This window comes from Hyaena hyaena, unplaced genomic scaffold (genome assembly GCF_003009895.1).
Source record: "Hyaena hyaena isolate Hyena2069 unplaced genomic scaffold, ASM300989v1 scaffold_154, whole genome shotgun sequence".
Classification (NCBI taxonomy): Eukaryota; Metazoa; Chordata; class Mammalia; order Carnivora; family Hyaenidae; genus Hyaena; species Hyaena hyaena.
Genome location: NW_024080786.1, coordinates 2,690,408 through 2,710,171, shown reverse-complemented (window position 1 = coordinate 2,710,171; position 19,764 = coordinate 2,690,408). Strand labels below are relative to the sequence as shown.

General features: G+C 38.4%; 2 protein-coding genes across 4 annotated transcripts in view; one reads left to right on the top strand and one right to left on the bottom strand.

Moving 5' to 3' along the window:
- The window catches only part of SCRN3 (secernin 3), a 32,665-nt gene extending 20,489 nt beyond the window's left edge, over positions 1–12,176 (bottom strand). The window contains exons 1-6 of one of the 3 annotated variants that reach the window (XM_039239174.1): positions 12,081–12,176; positions 10,230–10,286; positions 9,598–9,766; positions 7,941–8,122; positions 6,239–6,438; positions 4,226–4,438 (exon numbers count right to left, since the gene is read on the bottom strand). In XM_039239174.1, the coding sequence (XP_039095105.1) occupies positions 4,226–4,438; positions 6,239–6,438; positions 7,941–8,122; positions 9,598–9,756 (754 nt within the window). In that variant the 5' untranslated portion in view covers positions 9,757–9,766; positions 10,230–10,286; positions 12,081–12,176. The remainder of the gene's footprint in view (positions 1–4,225; positions 4,439–6,238; positions 6,439–7,940; positions 8,123–9,597; positions 9,767–10,229; positions 10,287–12,080) is intronic. The other 2 variants (XM_039239173.1, XM_039239176.1) reach the window with 2 other exon arrangements.
- A 38-nt stretch (positions 12,177–12,214) lies between these two features.
- CIR1 (corepressor interacting with RBPJ, CIR1) overlaps positions 12,215–19,764 on the top strand; it is a 45,953-nt gene continuing 38,403 nt past the window's right edge. The window contains exons 1-2 of the mRNA XM_039239172.1: positions 12,215–12,363; positions 18,496–18,590. Coding sequence (XP_039095103.1) covers positions 12,292–12,363; positions 18,496–18,590 — 167 coding nt within the window. The 5' untranslated portion in view covers positions 12,215–12,291. The remainder of the gene's footprint in view (positions 12,364–18,495; positions 18,591–19,764) is intronic.

The window sequence follows — 19,764 nt, the reverse complement described above, 5'->3', positions numbered from 1 at the left end:
GACCTGAGCCAAAATCAAAAGGTGGATGCCTAATTGAGCAACTTAGGCGCCCCTCTTTTAGAACTTTAAAACTCTCAGAAATAATTTTTTTAATATGCAGTTTTTCTTTAGCTTCTTTCAAGGTTTTTTCTTTGTTTTTCAGCAGTTTGTGCATTTAGGTATGGATTTGAGTTTATCTTGTTAGAGATTTGCTAACCTTCCTGAATCTGTAAGCTTAAGCCTTTTGCCATTTTGAGAAGGTTTTAGCCATTATTCAAAAATCTTTCTGCATGGGGCACCTGGGCAGCTCAGTTTGTTAAGCATCGGGCACTTGATTTTGGCTCAGGTCATGATCTCATGGTTCATGGGTTTGAGCCCCGCATTAGGCTCTACACTGGCAATACAGAACCTGCTTGGGGTTCTCTCTCTCTCTCTCTCTCTCTCCCCCCCCCCCCGTCCCTCCCCCACTCATGGTCGCATGTGCTCTCTCTCTCTCAAAATAAACAAGCTTAAAAAAATTTTTTTTCCATGCCACACCATTCTCTCCTTCTGAGACTCTAAAGGCATGAATTTTAGACATGTGGGTATCATTTCACAGTCCCTAAGACCTGCTCTTTATGGTTTGCTTGCTTCAACCTTTTTTCTCTCTGTTCATTAGATAATTTCTACTAACCTATCTGCAAGTCGTCTGACTCTTTCCTCTATCATCTCCATTCTACTGAGCCTCCTGAGTTAATTTTTTTTACCTTGGTATTGTGTTTTTCAATTACAAAATTTCCATTTAGTTCTTTTATAGCTTTATTTCTCTGCCGAGATATTCTACCTTTCCGTCTAGAGCAAGAGTGTTTACCCCTAAAATAGCTGTTTAAGTCTTCATTTGATAATCCCTGTGGTTGTCTTTTCCCTTCCAAGTTGTTGAGATTGTCCTACATGTTCATATATTGAATAATTCTGGATTGTATCATTTGGACTATAACATTATATTATGAAACTCTCGGTCCACTGTCCACACTATGTACACAGTTCCAGAATTCATGCTGTTTGAAATCAGGCTGGGTGATACAGAGGAAAAAACCATGAAATTCACTGCTGGATCATTCTACTCTGAGTTCTGGTTTCTTTCTCTTATTATCTGTCCCTTCTTACATTTAGGAGTCTTCAGATAGCTAATCCATGAAATATTTTCAGGTTTTTGGTTATATACAATGAGAGAAAGAAAGACAAAGTGTAATGTACTTATACCATCTTATCTGGAGCCAGAACCAACCTACATTAAATATTAATGAACTACAGATCCAATTAAAAGGCAGAACTTATCAGAACTGGTTAAAAACAAAAAAAGAAAAGACAAAACTCTATGCTTTTTAGCATGCACTGATAGTCTGAATACTGATAGTTTGAAAGCAAATGATAGGTAAATATATGTCATGTAAGGAGTAAGCAGAAGGCTAGACTAAAATTGACTTCAAGAAAATGAGTATTACCAGAGAGAAATATTTCATAAAGGCAAAAGGGCCAATTTACCAGGAAGACATAAAAATTATAAATGTGTATGTATCTAATAATAGAGTTTCAAAATACAAAGCAAAAACACACAATTCCATAAGTATAATTGGAGATTTTCACACTCCTTTCACACTATATACAACAACAACAACAAAAAATCAGTAAGGGCATAGATGACCACAATATCCAGAAGGATCACACCCCTTAGTAATGGGACTAAACTAACCCTAGAGTAAAGGCTACTCTAGAGCTATTCTAGAAAAGCTTAAAAACAGGCAAAAGAAAGATTAAACTGTTCTACGGGTCACTTGACTGATAAAATCCAACATTCTTTTAAAGGACTCAAATGAAGGGGCGCCTGGGTGGCTCAGTTGATTGAGCATCCAACTTTGGTACAGGTCATGTTCTCACAGTTCCTAAGCTTGAACCCCGCATCAGGCTTGTTGCTGTCAATGCAGAGCCCACTTCAGATCCTCTGTCTCCTTCTCTCTGCCCCTCCCCACTCATGTTCTCTTTCTCTCTCTCTGTATCTGTCTCTCTCTCAGAAATAAATAAAATATTTAAAAAAGGAATCAAAATCCAGCACACAACAAATAAAACCTACAATGTCCACCATCCAATCAAAAATGATCAGACACATGAATAAGCAGGAAAATTTGACCCCAGACCAGAAGAAAATCAGATCAACAGAAACAGACCCAGAAATTACAGAGATAATGGAGCTAGCAGACAATGAGGCTAAAATAGCTATTATAAAACAGGTATATGCTGAATATGTTCAAGGATTTGAAGAAAAATATGAAAATAATAAATAGAGAAATGGGAAATATATACAAAAAGAACTAAATAGAACCTATAGAAATGAAATATATAATATCTGAAGAAGGATAATATCACTAGATGAGTTTAACAACAGATTAGATAATGCAGAAGAAAAGATCAGTGAAATTGAGAACATAGTAAATGTTCTCATCCATAGTAAATACAGAAACTATATGCTTTCATCTGAATGCCCACATAACATGTTTTCAATGGCAGTTACATGTAGATTCATCCAGATTTCTCATTTGGATTGGAAATTTGAGTAAAATCTGAATATTGGTCATATCAAATATTCACATAATGACTCTGCTGAAATCCTGTGTGATTTACTGGTTCCAAACCAATGTCTGTTTCTCAGCACAGCTCAGACAGCCCCAGTTAAGCCTACTAAGTACATGTAGCTCAGACTTCAGTAAGACTCTCACAAGAGACCGTGCTGATCCATAGACTGAGACAACAGACAGCTCAATTCCAGGATGGGACTCTGGGAAGGGAGCAGAATTGCGTTTTTCAGATTCATAATTTTAGTAAGTAGTCCAGTTTCTGTTCCCGAAATAGGTCTTTCATCTAGACATCTACATTCTCGTAGATGTTAGAACTAGCCTTAAAGCCTTATATCTCATCCATAACCCCCTCCAGAACAAATAGGAAGACTGCATGGCGAAGAGACACCTCAAATCTTGCCAACACTACAGGTTCTCTATTCATTTTTGGTACCTGGTGATGTCCTTTACTTGTGTTCAAAACTGACTATATATATCCTTAATGTTTAAATATTTTATTCAACATCTCTAGAGTTTAAGAGTAGAAAGACAGTATTCTTCTATCTGTTCAGTCTGTCTTCTCAACCTTTCTAGATAAAACTTTTTAAAAATGTTTATTTATTTTTGAGAGAGAGAGACAGAGTACAAGCAGGGGAAGGGGAGAGAGAGAGTGAGAACACAGAATCTGAAGCAGGCTCCAGGCTCTGAGCTGTCAGCCCAGAGCCCAATGCAGGGCTCAAACCCATGAACTAAGAGATCATGACCTATGCTGAAGTCAGACACTTAACCACCTGAGCCACCCAGGCGCCCCTAGATATAACTCTTTTAGTAAGAAAATCACCAATAAGAATATTATCAAAAGACAAATGAAAGAAACCTGTTCCAATAAATTCTGAGAAGAAAAACAATCCCAGTTTGGTTTAAGATTATTAGTAAAAAATAAAAAAAGGTCTGAGGATTGTGAATATGAATTTGTCCTTCCAAAAGAATTATTAGGGCACCTGGGTGGCTTCAGTAGGTTAAGTGTCCGACTTTGACTCAGGTCATAATCTCTCGGTTTGTGAGTTCAAGCCCCACATCAGGCTCTGTGCTGACAACCTGCTTTGAATTCTGTGTCTCCCTTTCTCTCTGCCCCTCCACTCCTCATGTTCTATCTCTCTCTCTCAAAAATGAAAAATGTTTAAAAAATTTTTAAACAAAAGAATTATTATCCTCTCAAAATTATATAGCAGCACTTCAGTCATCTCAAAGAAAAATAAAGCTTCAGTATCAGTTTACAAAATTTCAGGGGTTTTTTTTTTTTTAATGTTTTATTTATTTCTAGGAGATAGAGAGAGAGACAGCGTGAGCAGGGGAGGGTCAGAGAGAGAGGGAGACAGAGAATCCGAAGCAGGCTCCAGGCTCTGAGCTAGCTGTCAGCACAGAGCCTGACACGGGGCTCAAATAAACGAACCGCGAGATCATGACCTAAGCCTAAGTCAGACGCTCAACCGACTGAGCCACCCAGGTGCCCCAAAAATTTAAGTTTAATAAAACTACATCTTTACTAAGAATAATTCTCCCAAAACCAGATTTTATCATATCCAAATATGATATACATATACCTAGACAAAATATAATTTTTCATTCTGATATTATTTCAATGATAAAATTACCTTTGTGCTTATTCAAAAGTTTGTAGCCTTCACAGTATCTGCCTGGAGAAAGCATCATCTTGGCTGTGTCAAGATAAGAGTATGTTGCAGCAAAATCAAACTCCTTTTTACCATCCCACCAGCCTTTCTGCTGAGCATAGTTTCTCAGGTCTGGATGTTCCCGATCAATCTTGGTTGTTATAGAAAGCTGATTAGAAATATTACGAACTCCCTCTATTTTCAAAGAAGAAGGGAAGGGAAAAGAAAATCACATTTAACATATTGTATTTATGTGTACATTATGATTATTCATCACTATTTAAATGTGAATGTAGACTTCTCATCTAATACATATGCTAAAAGATAAATGAATTACTTTTTAAAAGTTTTTTTCAAGTTTATCTATTTATTTTGAGAGAGACAGAGTATACGCGTGGGGAAGAGGCAGAGAGAGGGGGAGACAGAGAATTCCAAGCAGGCTCCATGCTGTCAGCACAGAGCCCAACTTGGGGCTTGATCCTACAAAGTGTGAAATCATGACCTGAGCCGAAGCCAGACACTTAACTGACTGAGCCACCCAGGCGCCCCTAGAAATTACTTTTTAAAAAGCAGTCATAAATAATATTATTATAGAAATATAAGACTTGCAAAAATATCATGGCACTAAGTTACAACAAAATTTTCAACTAAAATACAAAACAGAAGAAAAAATAAAAACCAGTTCTAAAGAGACCATAATAAATGAAATAGATCAGGAAAAATGAAAATTGATAATGTTTTAAAACAGATTTAGAAAAACAGTCTGACAAATAGAAACCAGTTGTCCCCCAGTTTGAAAATAAGAAAATAGCCTAAATTTACTTTTATATATTAACAGACAGGAAAAACAAAAAAATGAAATGTCCATCAAAACTGGCAATGACTTATTTTGAAAAAGCTCAAGGCGGGGCGCCTGGGTGGCTTAGTCGGTTAAGCGTCCGACTTTCGCTTAGGTCATGATCTCGCGGTTCGTGGGTTCGAGCCCCGCGTCGGGCTCTGTGCTGACTGCCAGCTCAGAGCCTGGATCCTGTTTCAGTCTGTGACTCCCTCTCTCTCTGACCCTCCCCTGCTCACGCTGTATCTCTCTCTCTCCTAGAAATAAATAAAACATTAAAAAAAAAAAAAAAAAAGCTCAAGGCTACCTTTATGAAGACTGTCTGAATTTTTCCAGGCCACGATTACTTTCCCTTCCTCTAACTGTTCACAGCATCTATGTGCCTGAGTCATTCACGCAACATGTAATATTTTTACACGTGTATCTTATCCTTCCTGTAATACTAGGAGATCGAGGAGGTGTACATAAGAAGTACATGATCATGCTTAAGCTAAAGGCTGTACTCCGATGGAAGAATAATGAATGGAGTCAGGATGGAAAGATTTAAGTTCTAAGTCTTTCAATCACTGCCTCGAGTAAATCACATCACCTTGCTAGATTTCCTCACTTGTAACATGAAAGGAATTTATGATCACAAAGAAACCATGAAAAAAATGTTAAGCATCCTAAAACAAATTGTGTTATTTTATGCAATGTTTATGCTTTGCTATTATATCAACCTATTCTTTCTGACATTAATGGACAGACACCCCCAGCAACACTCCCCTTTCCTGACATCCTTATCCACATGTGATAAAATTTTTGAGTTCAGCCCAAAGATAGATGAGGAAGAAATGGCAAGGGGTTAATAAGAAGTGGAAAAGTACCATAAAACAGCCAAAAGCTGCTGCACAGAAAATATAAACAGGTTATATAAAATTAATATCATAATATAAAAAGATAACACCATCTTTCCTCTTTTTCAGAAAAGCTTTTTATAGTGCTCTTTCCCTATTACATTCTTTCACTTTTTTTTTTCATTTCCCCTGCACTTGAACCCTTCATTGCACTGGATTATAAATCTTGAGAAACAATTAAATGCAAGGTCTGCCGTTAAGGGGGTTATTTGATTAATTGTAAAGCAAATTTTAAAAAATTCAATCGTGACAGGTCGTCCATACCTTGTACTTTTTCTGCTGCCCAGTACTTCCCTGCCGTCTCCAGAACCCAGGCTTCTTTCCTATCAGCTATCAGGAAACTGTTGTGATAGCTGAAAACCATCCTACCCTCTGTACAATTTCCACCCTGGCCATATTTTTCTAATAGATCAACAATGACATTGAGGGCTTTTTCAGCTGTCTCCGCTCTTTCAAGGCCAAGTCTAAAATAAAAATATTAAAGTTCTTAGGTTAAAATAAGTTTCCATTGTTTTTCTTAAGTAATTTCATGCACATGAGATTTTATGTTTATATTCAAAATAAAGGTTCTTTTTAAAGAACTTTATCTGTTTTAAGTTAACAGATAAACTGAAATTCAACTTTTTTTTTTAAATTCTTTAATGTTTATTATTTTTGAGAGAGAGAGAAAGAGACAGAGCACAAGAGGGGGAGGGGCGGAGAGAGACAGAGACACAGAATCTGAAGCAGGCTGCAGGCTCCAAGCTGCATCAGCACAGAGCCCGATGCAGGGCTTGAACCCACAAACCATAAGAACATGACCTGAGCCGAAGTAGAATGCTTAACTGACTTGGGCCACCCAGGCCCCCCCAAAATCCAACTTCTAAGCCATTCCTTCTGAAGTCAGTTTGAAATCTTGAAAATACAGTTTTGGAGTGAGATAGCTCAATGTTCACATTCCAACTTCGTAATTTATTAGCAAGTTGCTTTATCTCTATACCTCAGGTATCTCATCTGTAAAATGAGGATAATAATATTATAGTCCATGAGGTTACTGTCAGAATTAATTAAGGTCTGATAAAGTATGTTTGGTATTTTCAATCAACCATAATTTTCAACTCCTCTCAATGCTATTTGAGGCTTCAAATTATACATATATGGGCACACCTTGGACATACTGCAGGCTCAGTTACAGACCACTGGAATAAAACAAATATTGCGGAAAGTGAGTCAAAATGAATTTTCTGGTTTCCCAGTGCATATAAAAGTTATGGTTACACTATACTGTAGCTAGTAAGTGTGCACAGCAGTACGTCTAAAACAACAATTCTATACCTTGACTTAAAAATTAAAGCTATTGCTAAAAAATGCTAACCATTATCAACAAGTTATAATCACTGATTATAGATCACCGTAAGAAATATAATAATAAAAAGTTTGAAATAATGTGAGAATTGGGGCACCCGGGTGACTCAGTGGGTTGAGCATCTGGCTCTTGGCTCAGGTCATGATCTCATGGTTCGCGAGTTCGAGCCCCACATTAGGCTCTGTGCTGGCTGTGTGGACCTGCTTGGGATTCTCTCTGCCTCTTGCTGCCCCTCCCCCACTCATGCTGTCTGTCTCCCTCGAAATAAATAAATAAACTTTAAAAATGTACAAAATAATAAGAAATAGTGTGAGATAATAAAATGTGACACAGAGACACAAAGTGAGCAGATGCTATTAGAAAAAATGGCACCAAGAGACTTCCCTGACACAACACTGCCACAAACCTTCAATTTATAAAAAATGCAATATTGGTGAAGTGCAATAAAGGGAACCATAATAAAATGAGGTATGCCTGTATTCTGAAGCATTTTAACACAAACTATAAAGTATCAACATCCAAAAACTGGAAAAAAGATAGGAAAATAAAACTTATAAGAGTTGTACCAAAATTAAAATTTTAGACAAGTTCTATACCGGAAAAATATAATTAAAACATAACCTGACAAGATCCATGCCCAGTAGTGCCTCTTCATCACAAACTTCTTCTCTTCCCCATACAGCTTCATTCCCGATGCAAACTCCATGCTCATTAGCTCCCATTTCTGCCCCCCATAACCAAGCTGGGCGACTGAGGACAACAGCATATGTTTCAGGAACTTGATCAATTTCTATGTAAGTACACTGTAAAGAAAGGCATAGCAACAGCCATAAAACCAAAAAAGAAAAAGTTACCAGATTCTAGAATCCTAAAAATCAATCAGAAGACATGTCTGTTATGAAATAAAGTGTAACTAACTTAAAATTTTCAATAATAAAGTCATTACTCTTAAAACATTTGGAATGGTCCCTAAAGCTTTTATTCATTCAAATATTTACTAAGCATCCCCTATTATAAAGCACTCTGCTAAGACATATGTTAGTTACAAAGATGAATCAGATACAGATATTGCTTTCAAGAAACTAAGACTTGCACATTAACTAAAATACGACAAAATGTAAAATATAAGGGCCGTGAAGAAAAATAAAAATGAGGCGCTAATGGAAGCTCAGGAGAGAGGTGGTTTCTAGTTTAGAAATCTTGAAACATTTTGCAGAGGAGGATATATTGAGTTGAAGCTTAAGGGAGGAGACTTCAATCTCAACGTCTAGTATTTCTTAATTAGTGACCTAAGTCCCATTCGGTAGCCCTTATATTCAAGAGAATAGCTACAAACACCTACATAGCATGTGGGAGTCAACCATCCGGTACGTCCACAGTAGTGAAAAGAATAAGAACCACTAGCTTCCAGAATAGGAGAAATTTAAACACAAAGAGAGAAAGTAGAAATGGATCCAAGATGAGTAAATAGTCTCAACATAAGAAAAAAAAATTGTCCTGTATACAGAAAACATCTAATATAAGATATTTTATTATTAGACTATCAATAAAATGAAATCTCAAAAATATATAACTTAGCAATAAAAGCATAATGTGAAACCTTAAGTTCCATGCTGAATAGATTTTTAATAAAAAATTTTAAAGGATCCTTTAATTAATGTGTATACTACGGAATGATTGCATAAAATGCATGTTAATACTGTTATTACAGGGCCACATAAGCCTTTTTTGATGATAAAACTGTTTTTTTATTTCCAGCGACTGGAATGACTCCCTGTTCTACACCAAACAGAATCCTTTTTGTCCATCAAACTCCAGCTGAATCCCAGGTCCTGGGGAAGCCTTCCTCGATCTCTAGTCCGAATTAATTGCTCCTTCTCCATTGCTGACACAACTTGCGGCTTTTATTAAACCACCTCACTTCATAATGGGGTTAATTACATATACATCCTATTCCTCTGCTAGACTCTAAGCTCCTGGATGACAGAACTAATCTTGACAGCAGGCTTTAAATCCTTGCCCTATTTGACACACTTGCATATGATAAACATTCAAATATTTGATCTAAGAACTAAAAACTATTTCTATTGTTCTTTCAGCTTCCTCCAAATTATTGAAATAAAAGACCAGCAGCCTAGTTCTGACTCAAATTATTTTTGAAATTTAAATTCTTGAATTTTTAATTTCTAGAGTCTCTGCCAAATAGCTAGCAAACTAAAAAGCTGCTTATGATATTTTTAAAGAAAACCATTGCTAACAAAACATGTACTTCACCTACCTGAAGATGTTCTCTCAGGTTATCATGAGTTGCAGCAGGAAAATAAACTACTTCCTGTACTTCATCACACAATCTATCTGAATTTTTTCCAAAAATAATCCTGTCATCAACCGTTGCTGGAGGTAATGCCACAAAAGTATCACAGGAACAAGGTTCCATTTTTTAAAAACTAGAAAACATACACAAGATTCAAAATAAAAAGGGAAAACCATTTTTAGTATATATAAACAAGGAGTTTTATTTGATGACCAAGGGACGTTACTCCCGCATCAAATAAAGGGTGTTCCTTAACGTTTTAAACTTGATACTGTACTACAAAAATCTCTAAGAAAATGACTTGGGAATGAATCTTGTACTACAAGAATCAATAAGAAAATGGCATTACAAGTACCTTCTTCTAGTCTATAGGTTAAATTTATCCTCTAAGATCTTTCTCTCTCAAAGTCTTCCCTAAATCTCCTTTCAGTATTTCCATATTTGGGAACCGCTACACTTAACTCTACTGCTATGAAGACTATATATGTGTACACATATGAGTTTTCCATATTTGTGCACATATATGAGTCTCGTTCTGGACGATAAGATCCTTGAGGGCTGGGAGTATGCTCTATTAATCTTTGTATTCTCATCACCTGAATTTGTGAAATGTCCCAGTATTTCCTCAAAGGAAGGAAGGGATCTCCTTTGAGCTGGAGAAGAATACACACAGATTAATAACTGAGAAGACTGAAATTGTAAAGACTCACTCAATCAGACAAATACAAAAACATGTTATTTAAAATACCAAACTGTTGATATTTCCAGGAAAAAGTTCACATACATAACTTATAAATCCTGACTGTAGAATTTAGTGTCAAGGTGGTATCTTCATTTGTAATTTAGAAAATCTTAAACCCTCAATTTTGGTAGATCATATTTGCTTCCAGAATGGACATATTGTTTTAGAGTTTCTTGCTTTCCCTTATTTTATAATGATCAAACTTTAGAATGGCTTTACACAAACAAATACTAGCAATTTATTTTATTTTAGTTTTAAATTTTTTTTAGAGAGAGAGAGAGTATCTTAAACAGGCTCAATGGTCAGCAACCCTGGGATCAGGACGGGAGCGGAACTCAAGATTGGATGATCAATCAACTGGGTCACCCAGGTACCCCATACTAGCAGTTAAAAACGAAAACTAAATTTAATAAATGTTTCATTCAAAAGAAAACAAATGAGGGGCGCCTGGGTGGCTCGGTCGGTTAAGCGTCCGACTTCAGCTAAGGTCATGATCTCGCGGTTCATGGGTTCAAGCCCCGGGTCGGGCTCTGTGCTGACAGCCAGCTCAGAGCCTGGAGGCGATTTTGGATTCTGTGTCTCCCTCTCTCTCTGATCCTCCCCTGCTCATGCTGTCTGTCTGTCTGTGTCTCTCTCAGAAATAAATAAAACTTAAAAAATAAAAGAAAAGAAATGACTCAAGAAAGAAACACCTTCAGCCTGAAACTCCTAAGACTTTACTCTTTTCCTGTTATTGAGAGAGGGAGGTCACGATTACTGCTGTTCTTTTCTGTGTAAATTTCAACCTTTATGCCTGGGTCACCTTCTATTTGTGTTCCAAAGTTAGTCACACCACTGCATGACCTTGGCAAGCTATTCAATCTCTAACTACCCTCCTGCCTCATCGTTAAATATTAAATAGAAATTAATAAGACAATGTGTAAAGCGTTTTTGCACAGTGCAAGGAACATACCAGACACTCAAATGAAAGCTGTTGTTATTTGAACGAAGAGTCCGTTTCTCATAAAAGGCTTATTCTTGTTATCACACCCACCCGGTCCTTGCGAGAGGACTTGGTTGGTGGATCCCCTACAGCAAAGCAGCCACGTCCACTCAAAACCCTGGAATCTCAAAAGGCCATCAAGTTGCACTAGATGTTCTCTGCTATCTAACTGGGGTCATGCTATAAGCTAAGGAAACGTGCCTCCTACTTAGGAAAGTGCCTAGCGCGTTTGGGAAGGGGAAGGCTTGAGAGCCTTTATTAACTCCTAGTACGCATTCATCATCAACAAATGTTTAGGAACATCTCTCTGAACCAGGCACGGTAGAGCTGAGAATCCTCGCTCTTGTGGAGTTGACATTCCATTTCATATGCTTCAGTTCACCAAGCGTTTTCAGAAACCTCACATCGTTTGATCCACCCGATCCGTACTAACTACAGTTTGGGCGAGAAGGACTATTTTCAAAACCGAGGCGAGAAAAATCGGTGCGGAGAACTTTATGTCACTCGAGTCAGAGTTCACAGAATAAAGCCGCTCGAACTTCAAGCACCCCTTGCCTGCCAGCACACACTCTGCACCACAGCTGGCGGCGCTCAGTCCGCAGCCGGCTCACCCCTGACCCGTGGTCCCACTCCCGGAGCCCCTCGGCCCCGCCGCGCCGCACCTCGCGGCTTCCCGCTTGTCTCCATACCTATGCACGCCCCTCCCCCACTCCCGCCCCTCACCTGGCCTAGGAGCCACCCTCAGTGAAAGGGCTAAACGGTGTGCTAGGGCAGGCGGAGGAGCCACCAGCCGGAGGATCCACCAGCCGGAAGCTGTCACCTTTGACCGCGGAAGTTCCCTCTGCCCCTGGAGGCGCAGTTCCGGTTAGGCGGTAGCGTTTGTTTACGTTGTTCACACATCCAGGGGCCGCCTTCCCCCAGCTTAGGCTTCAAGATGGGGAAGTCTTTTGCCAATTTCATGTGCAAGAAGGACTTTCATCCCGCTTCCAAGTCCAATATCAAGAAAGTGAGTAAGGGAAGCCGGGTAGGGTTCTGGCTCTTGGCGCCTGGGATCCCAAGGGGTGGAGGTGAAAGTGGTGGTGTCTGTGGGGGTTTCTGGGACAGTCGCCTCTTCCCCGGGCCTAACGCCCTGGTCTTCTCGCCCCTTCTTCTCTACTGAGAAACTCGCTAACAAAGCTGGCCTCGACGCTTATTCTCCGGCAGCCGGGAGGCGGGCAGCCTTCGTCCGCTTTCGGTCATCTAGAAGAAACGGAGAAGTCTGATTGTAGGGTTCCTCGTTACTTTTCTCACCTGTTTTTTGGGTTGTGTTTTCGGATCTCACGGATCGTGGCTTCTGAGCTCCGCTATCCTGTACAAAGGTGATTCCCTATTTATTGAAGATAGATTTTAAAGGGGAAATAAAGTCACCTCTTCCTCTCTGTATCCCTCCCGATAATGTAGCGTCTGGCCAGGTGAACTCTTTGAAGTTTGGCTGTTTATTTTACTTAATATTTTTTTTAACTGAAGGATACACAATGTTACATGAGTTTCAGATCTACAACGACGTTTGACTTTTTAAAAAATTATTATTATTATTTTTAAATAATCTCTACACCCAACGTGGAGCTCTAATTCATGCCCAGGAAATCAAGAGCCTCTCGCTCTACCGTTTGAGCCAGCCAAGCACTCCCAGCACAGTCACTTTTAGCCCTGAGATCTTACACAAATATTTAATATCCCTTATCCTCAGTCTCCTAATCTATAAATTTAAGACGAACAGTTTCAGTTGCCTTGACTTCTGAAATTGTTTTGAGGACTAAATAAGATGGTATAGATAAAGACTTGAAACAAAGTACCACCTAGCAAGGGGCCCACCACATAGAGGGATTACTCAATAAAATGTTCATTGCTCCTACACACATACTTATTTTTATTAGTCTGCCCCTGAAGTACATGTATTACCCAGAGCTTCATCCTTGGCCTATGCCTTACTTTATATGTTTTCCCAGGGAGTCCTGTCCAATTTCATGGTTTTAACCACTTCTTTACTCAGGACTGTCAAATCTACAGTCTCAGATTTATCTTGAGGCACCTCAAGACAACTATGTACTAGAAAGTATCATCTTGATATATTACAGGCATCTCAGACTCAACATATCAAATGGATAGATCTTTCATTCTAAATCTGCTCTTCATTTTATACTTCCTGTCTCGTGAGTAGGAAATAGAAGTAACACACATCCTGTCACCCAACCCAGAAATTCAAGATATATCCCTTTTCCATTACCCCTTTATCTAGGTAGCTAATAAATTCAATTTGTCTTACCTTCCAGGTATCTCTAATTCACCTCTCCTCTTTATCACCATTACCTGTTTCTTAGCTTAGACCCTCGTCATCTTCCACCTAAAACTATTAAATTTCCTGACAGGTTTGGTTTTTTTGGTTTTGGGGGTTCTGTTTGTTTGTTTTGGTTTGGTTTGGGTTTTTTGGCCTCCAGTCTTGACCCCTCTCAAATCCATTCTCTGCATAGCTATCAGAATAATTTTTTTTTAATTTGGCAAGTTTATTGAGATATAATTCACATACTATACAATTACCCATTTACAGTGTACTATTCAGTGGTTTTTAGTATATCCACAGATTTGTGCAGTCACCATCACAAACAATTTAGAATATTGATTGCTTAATAATTCCATTGTATTGATATAGCACATTTAATTTATCCATTCATCAGTTGAATATTTGGGTTGTTTCCATAGAGTGGTCTTTTTAAAAAAAAATTTTTTTTAATGTTTATTTTATATTTGAGAGAGACACAGTGTGAGTGGGGAAGGGGCACAGAGAGGAGACACAGGATTGGAAGCGGGCTCCAGGCTCTCAGCACAGAGCCTGAGGAGGGGCTTAAACTCACGAACTGTGAGATCACGACTTGAGGTGAAGTCACACTTAACCCACTGAGCCACCCAGATGCCCCTAAAGTGGTCTTTTTTAAAGCACAAATCTGATCTCTTGGCTTCTTAGTAAAATACCACAGGATTAAGTCCTAGTTATCTGGCTTCAGTTTATTTTTCCTTTTTCATCCCCTATTGCTAGTCTCTTACCTCAGATTTTACACTCCAGTAATATTAAACTACCTCTTATTTTACACCTTCCAGCCTTTGTCTGAGTTATTCCCTCTGCTGGTAATATCTTACCCTGTTTTTCTCCTTGGGCAAAATTTTTATCCTCTTCAAAACCCTGCTTGACACGTATGATGTTACTTGTGTATAAGGTTATTTGTTGAAGTAGAGTTTGTAATAGCAAAAGATTAGAAATTTCTTAAATGACCATCACTACAGCAGGATTAAGTACAGATTGGATCAGTACAAATTGGTTAAGTAATTGATGGGATTAGCTCCACAGTAGAATGATATTAAGTCCCCCAAAACCAAGAAATCCTTTTTCTTAACTGACCTAGGAATGATCTCCATGATATTCGATTTTATTTTATACATTGTGTATATATGCAATATGTTTCCATTTATGAGAAGAGTAAGAAAAGATTGTGTATTTTATATATGTATATATATATTTTGCATTAGAACATCTTTGGAAGGATATAGAAATGGAAGGAATGATAACATTGGCTGCCTATGAATATATTTACTTAATTTAAAAATTAACTTTTGGAGCATCTGGGTGGCTCAGTCAGTTAAGCGTCAGACTTTGGCTCAGGTCACGATCTCATGGTTCATGGGTTCAAGCCTCACTTCAAATCCTCTGTCCCCCTCTCTCTGCCTGTCCGTCACTCATTCTTTCTCTGTCTCTCTCAAAGTAAATAAATAAACTCAAAAGAATATATTGGTAAAAAAAAAATAACTTCTAAAACCCAAAACTTGGGCATCTGCCTGGCTCAGTTGGCTAAGCATCCAACTTCAACTCAGGTCGTGTTCTCATCAGGCTCTCTGCTGTCAATGCAGAGCCCACTTCAGATCCTCCGCCTCCCTCTCTCTGCCTCTCTCTCTCTCTCTCTCTCTCTCTCTCTCTCTCAAAAATAAAAATTAAAAAATAATATAAAAACCAAAACTTGCTATAAAGCATTCCATTATACTAGCCTTCCTCCCAGGAAGACTAATCACTGTCTTGTTGTATTTCTTTATCTTGTGCATATTCCTATTATCCAAATAGCAATCTTTGTTATTACTTACACAGTTCATTTTTTAATTATGAAATAGCTTGACTATACTTTTTTATTAGCAGATTCTGAGCATTTTCAAGTCTAAGAATGTATTTTATTTTTATTCCAGTCCATGATATTCAATTTGTATTTAAGCTCTTGAGCACTTGTAACTGGTAAAATAACATTGTAAAATCTAAAGCTTTAAATAAACAATAGTTATTCTGTTAGAAATACTATGCTATTATTAGCATGTTACTCTGTCAGGCAGTGACTCCTTGTATGTCTTTGTTGCAACTGTTTTCATTTTGAGTTAACAGTGAAAATTCCAAACATGTGCTTTTTACTGCCTAACCCAAGTTTAGGTTTTTATTCTGTAACATTACATTCTTACATTCATAAGTATGAAGTCAGTATGTATGTATGTCAGTATGTATGAAGTAAGTGTGAAAACTTTGGAAAGTTTAGAAAGAAACTTATACCAAAAGAAATTTTTGGGATCTTCTGTCCCTGAAGAATTCTCTTTTCATTTCTATTTTTGCTTTTATTTCCATATGAATTCCTACTTGTCCATCTCAAACCGTGTCTCCCTAGAACCTTACTATTTCATCACTACTAAAATACTGGTGGGGCACCTGGGTGGCTCAGTCACGTAACCTTCGAAACTCTTGGTTTCAACTAAGGTCATGATCTCACGGTTTGGTTCATGAGATCCAGCCCCGCATCAGGCTCAGCACTGACATAGCAGAGCATGCTTGGGATTCTCTCTCTTCTTCTCTCTCTGCCTGAACGAATGAATGAGTGAGTGAGTGAGTGAGTGAATAAATGAATACATACAAACTGGTAACTGCCCCTGTTTTGCTTCTAAAATTAACTAATGGCCAGTCTTGTCCCACACCCTCCTCTTGCATCTGTCTGTCTCCACAGTTAATAACATAATTTTATCAATGTATTTGTTCTCTAATTTACCTTCTTAAAACTTAGCATATTTGGAAAGAACGTTTGTCTGTGTGTGTGTGTGTGTGTGTGAGAGAGAGTGAGTGAGAGAGAGAGAGAGCGCGCACAAGTGAGCATGGGGCTGAGAGCTAGAGAATCCCACAAGTGGCAGAGAGAGAGAGAAGTGCAGCTTGCCTGAAGTGAGGTGTGTGCTCACCCAGCGCAGGGCATGAGCACACCCGAAGCTGGGCTCGAGCTCACCGACTGTGGGACTCTAACTCCCGAACCATGAGATCATGATCTGAGCTGAAGTCAGAGGCTTACCAACTGAGCCACACAGGCACCTATGGATAGAAAGTTCTGACTTGCTCTTTACATTGAATGGTTGTCAAATACTGTGTCATTTACTGTAAAGGCAGTAGGAAGTCATTGATACCTTTTCAACCTAGAAATAACCTGATTAAGTATCCTTGCATAATTTGTGTGGGCACTTTTATGATTTTGAGGATTTCATGTAGGGATACATTCAGCCTATGATATTGGTGCCCTTGAGCAATTCCAGGACATTTGATATATCTCTTTGTTTCCTCTCTTGTCTCTTCCCTTTTTACTGTAACTACCTTTCAGTTCCTTTTCTTTTTCTCTTTTTCTTATCCTCCACTTCTCTTTTGGAGTGTCTGTGATACCCATTGGCATTTGGAGGCATTGCTTAATCCTACTGGCTGTGCCCTGGGTGTTTTCTTGACTAGACATGTTCCATATAGAAAGATTATCATTCTCTTCTCTGAAATAACACAGACACTAAATGCAAGAAGCTGTTGTACTACAGGTACTTAAAGTGGTTCTTAAATTTGATTTTTTCCTGAAAGTTTAGCTGTTTTGAATGACTAGATTTTTTTTCTTTTTTTAAATTATTATTATTTTTAAATTTACATCCAAGTTAGTTACCCTATAGTGTAATAATAATTTCAGGAATAGAATTTAGTGGTTCATCACTTACATAAACACCCAGTGCTCATCCCAACAAGTGTCCTTCTTAATGCCCCTTGCCCATTTAGTCCATCTCCCCACCCAAAACCCCTCCAGCAACCCTCAGTTCTCTGTATTTAAAAGTCTCTTACGGGGGCGCCTGGGTGGCTTAGTCGGTTAAGCGACCGACTTTCGCTTAGGTCATGATCTCGCGGTTCGTGGGTTCGAGCCCCGCGTCGGGCTCTGTGCTGACTGCCAGCTCGGAGCCTGGAGCCTGTTTCAGTCTGTGACTCCCTCTCTCTCTGGCCCTCCCCTGCTCACGCTGTCTCCTCTCTCCTCTAGAAATAAATAAAACATTTAAAAAAAATAAAATAAAATAAAAGTCTCTTATGGTTTGTCTCCATCCCTGTTTTTATATTATTTTTGCTTCTTTTCCTTTATGTTCATCTGTTTTGTATCTTAAATTCCATATATGAGTGAAATCATATGATATTTATCTTTCTCTGACTTATTTCACTTAGCATAATACACTCTAGTTCCATCTACTTTGTTGCAGATGGCAAGATTTCATTCTTTTTTGATCACCAAGTAATACTCCATAGTATACATACACCACATCTTCTTTATCCATCAGTTGATGGACGTTTGGACCCTTTCCATATTTGGCTATTGTTGATTGCACTGCTATAAACACTGGGGTGCATGTGCCCCTTCGAAACAGCACTCTTGTATCCTTTGGATAAATACCTACTAATGCAATTGCTGGGTCATAAGGTAGTTCTATTTTTAATTTTGAGGAACCTCCATACTATTTCCCAGAGTGACTGCACCAGTTTGCATCCCCACCAGCAGCACAAAAGGGTTCCTCTCTCTGCATCCTTGCCAGCATCTGTTGTTGCCTGAGTTGTTAATTTTAACCATTGAATGTCTAGATTTAAGGACCTGTATCAAGGCACAAATCAGGCTTTTCAGCCTTGACCTTGTGATGATGTCATTATGACCAAAATATATTATATTGTAAACTATATACAATAACATTTTATGTTTAATTATAAAATACCAGCAAACTTTCGACTTATTTTATTTCACCAATTTAGGTATGGATGGCAGAACAGAAAATATCATATGATAAGAAAAAACAAGAAGAATTGATGCAACAGTATCTTAAAGAACAAGAATCATATGATAATAGGTAAGAGATTTCACTATACTGGTGTTTTTAGAATAATCATTATGATGATGATGATGATAAATTATTCCTCTCATTTTCTCTACATTTCAAAATTCTCTACATTTTGAAATTTGAATTCCTCTGAAAAGAAATATTTTCCCTTTCCCTATTTAGTTATTCATTTAATCATTTATTTCTATCATTGTGGACTCAGATGTTTATTTAATGGGTTATAATCCAGGGGTGCCAGGCTTAGTCAGTTGAGTGTCTGACTTTGGCTCAGGTCACAGTCTCATGGATTTTGGGTTCAAGGCCTGTGTTGGGCTCTGTGTTGATAGCTCAGAGCCTGGAGCCTGCTTCAGATTCTGTGTCAGAGTCTCTCTCTGCCCCTCCCCCTCTCACACTCTGTCTCTCTCACTCTCAAAAATAAATAAACGTTAAAAAAAATTTTAATGGGTTATAATCGAAGACTATTTTGTTGTTTATTTTGTTCACACTGTTTCAATTTGGCCTTTGACTGTTCTACCAGCTTGACTCCTATATCCATTGCACATGCCCCAACCTTATTATTTTATATATATATATTTTTTAATGTTTTAATTTATTTTTGAGAGAGAGATAGAGACAGCATGAGCAGGAGAGGGTCAGAGAGAGAAGGAGACACAGAATCCAAAGACAGGCTCCAGGCTCTGAGCTAGCCGTCAGCACAGAGCCTGACACGGGGCTCGAACCCATGAACCATGAGATCATGACCTGAGCTGAAGTCAGACGCTTAACCAACTGAGCACCCAGGCGCCCCCCCCCCTTATTTTTATAACCTATTTTTAAAAATTTTGTTGGCTTTTTAAGTTTTTTAATTCTATTACTCATTTTGAGTGAGAAAGAGAGCACTCATGCATATGTGGGTGCAAGCAGGGGAAGGACAAAGAGAGAATCCCAAGCAGGCTCTATGCTGTTAGCAGGGAGCTTCACAAAGGCTGTCTCACGAGCCCTAAGTTCATGACCTGAGCCGAAATCAAGAATCAGTCGCTTAACCAACTAAGCACCCAGGCATCCCCTACCCTCACCTCAGCCTTTTTTTTAAAACCACTTCCTGACACCATGAGATGGTCCAGACTTCTATTTTCCCTGCTGTAGTATTGGAATCAACCAAGTTCCAAGGACCTTGATTCCTTTTATTGGAAAAAGATGTTTA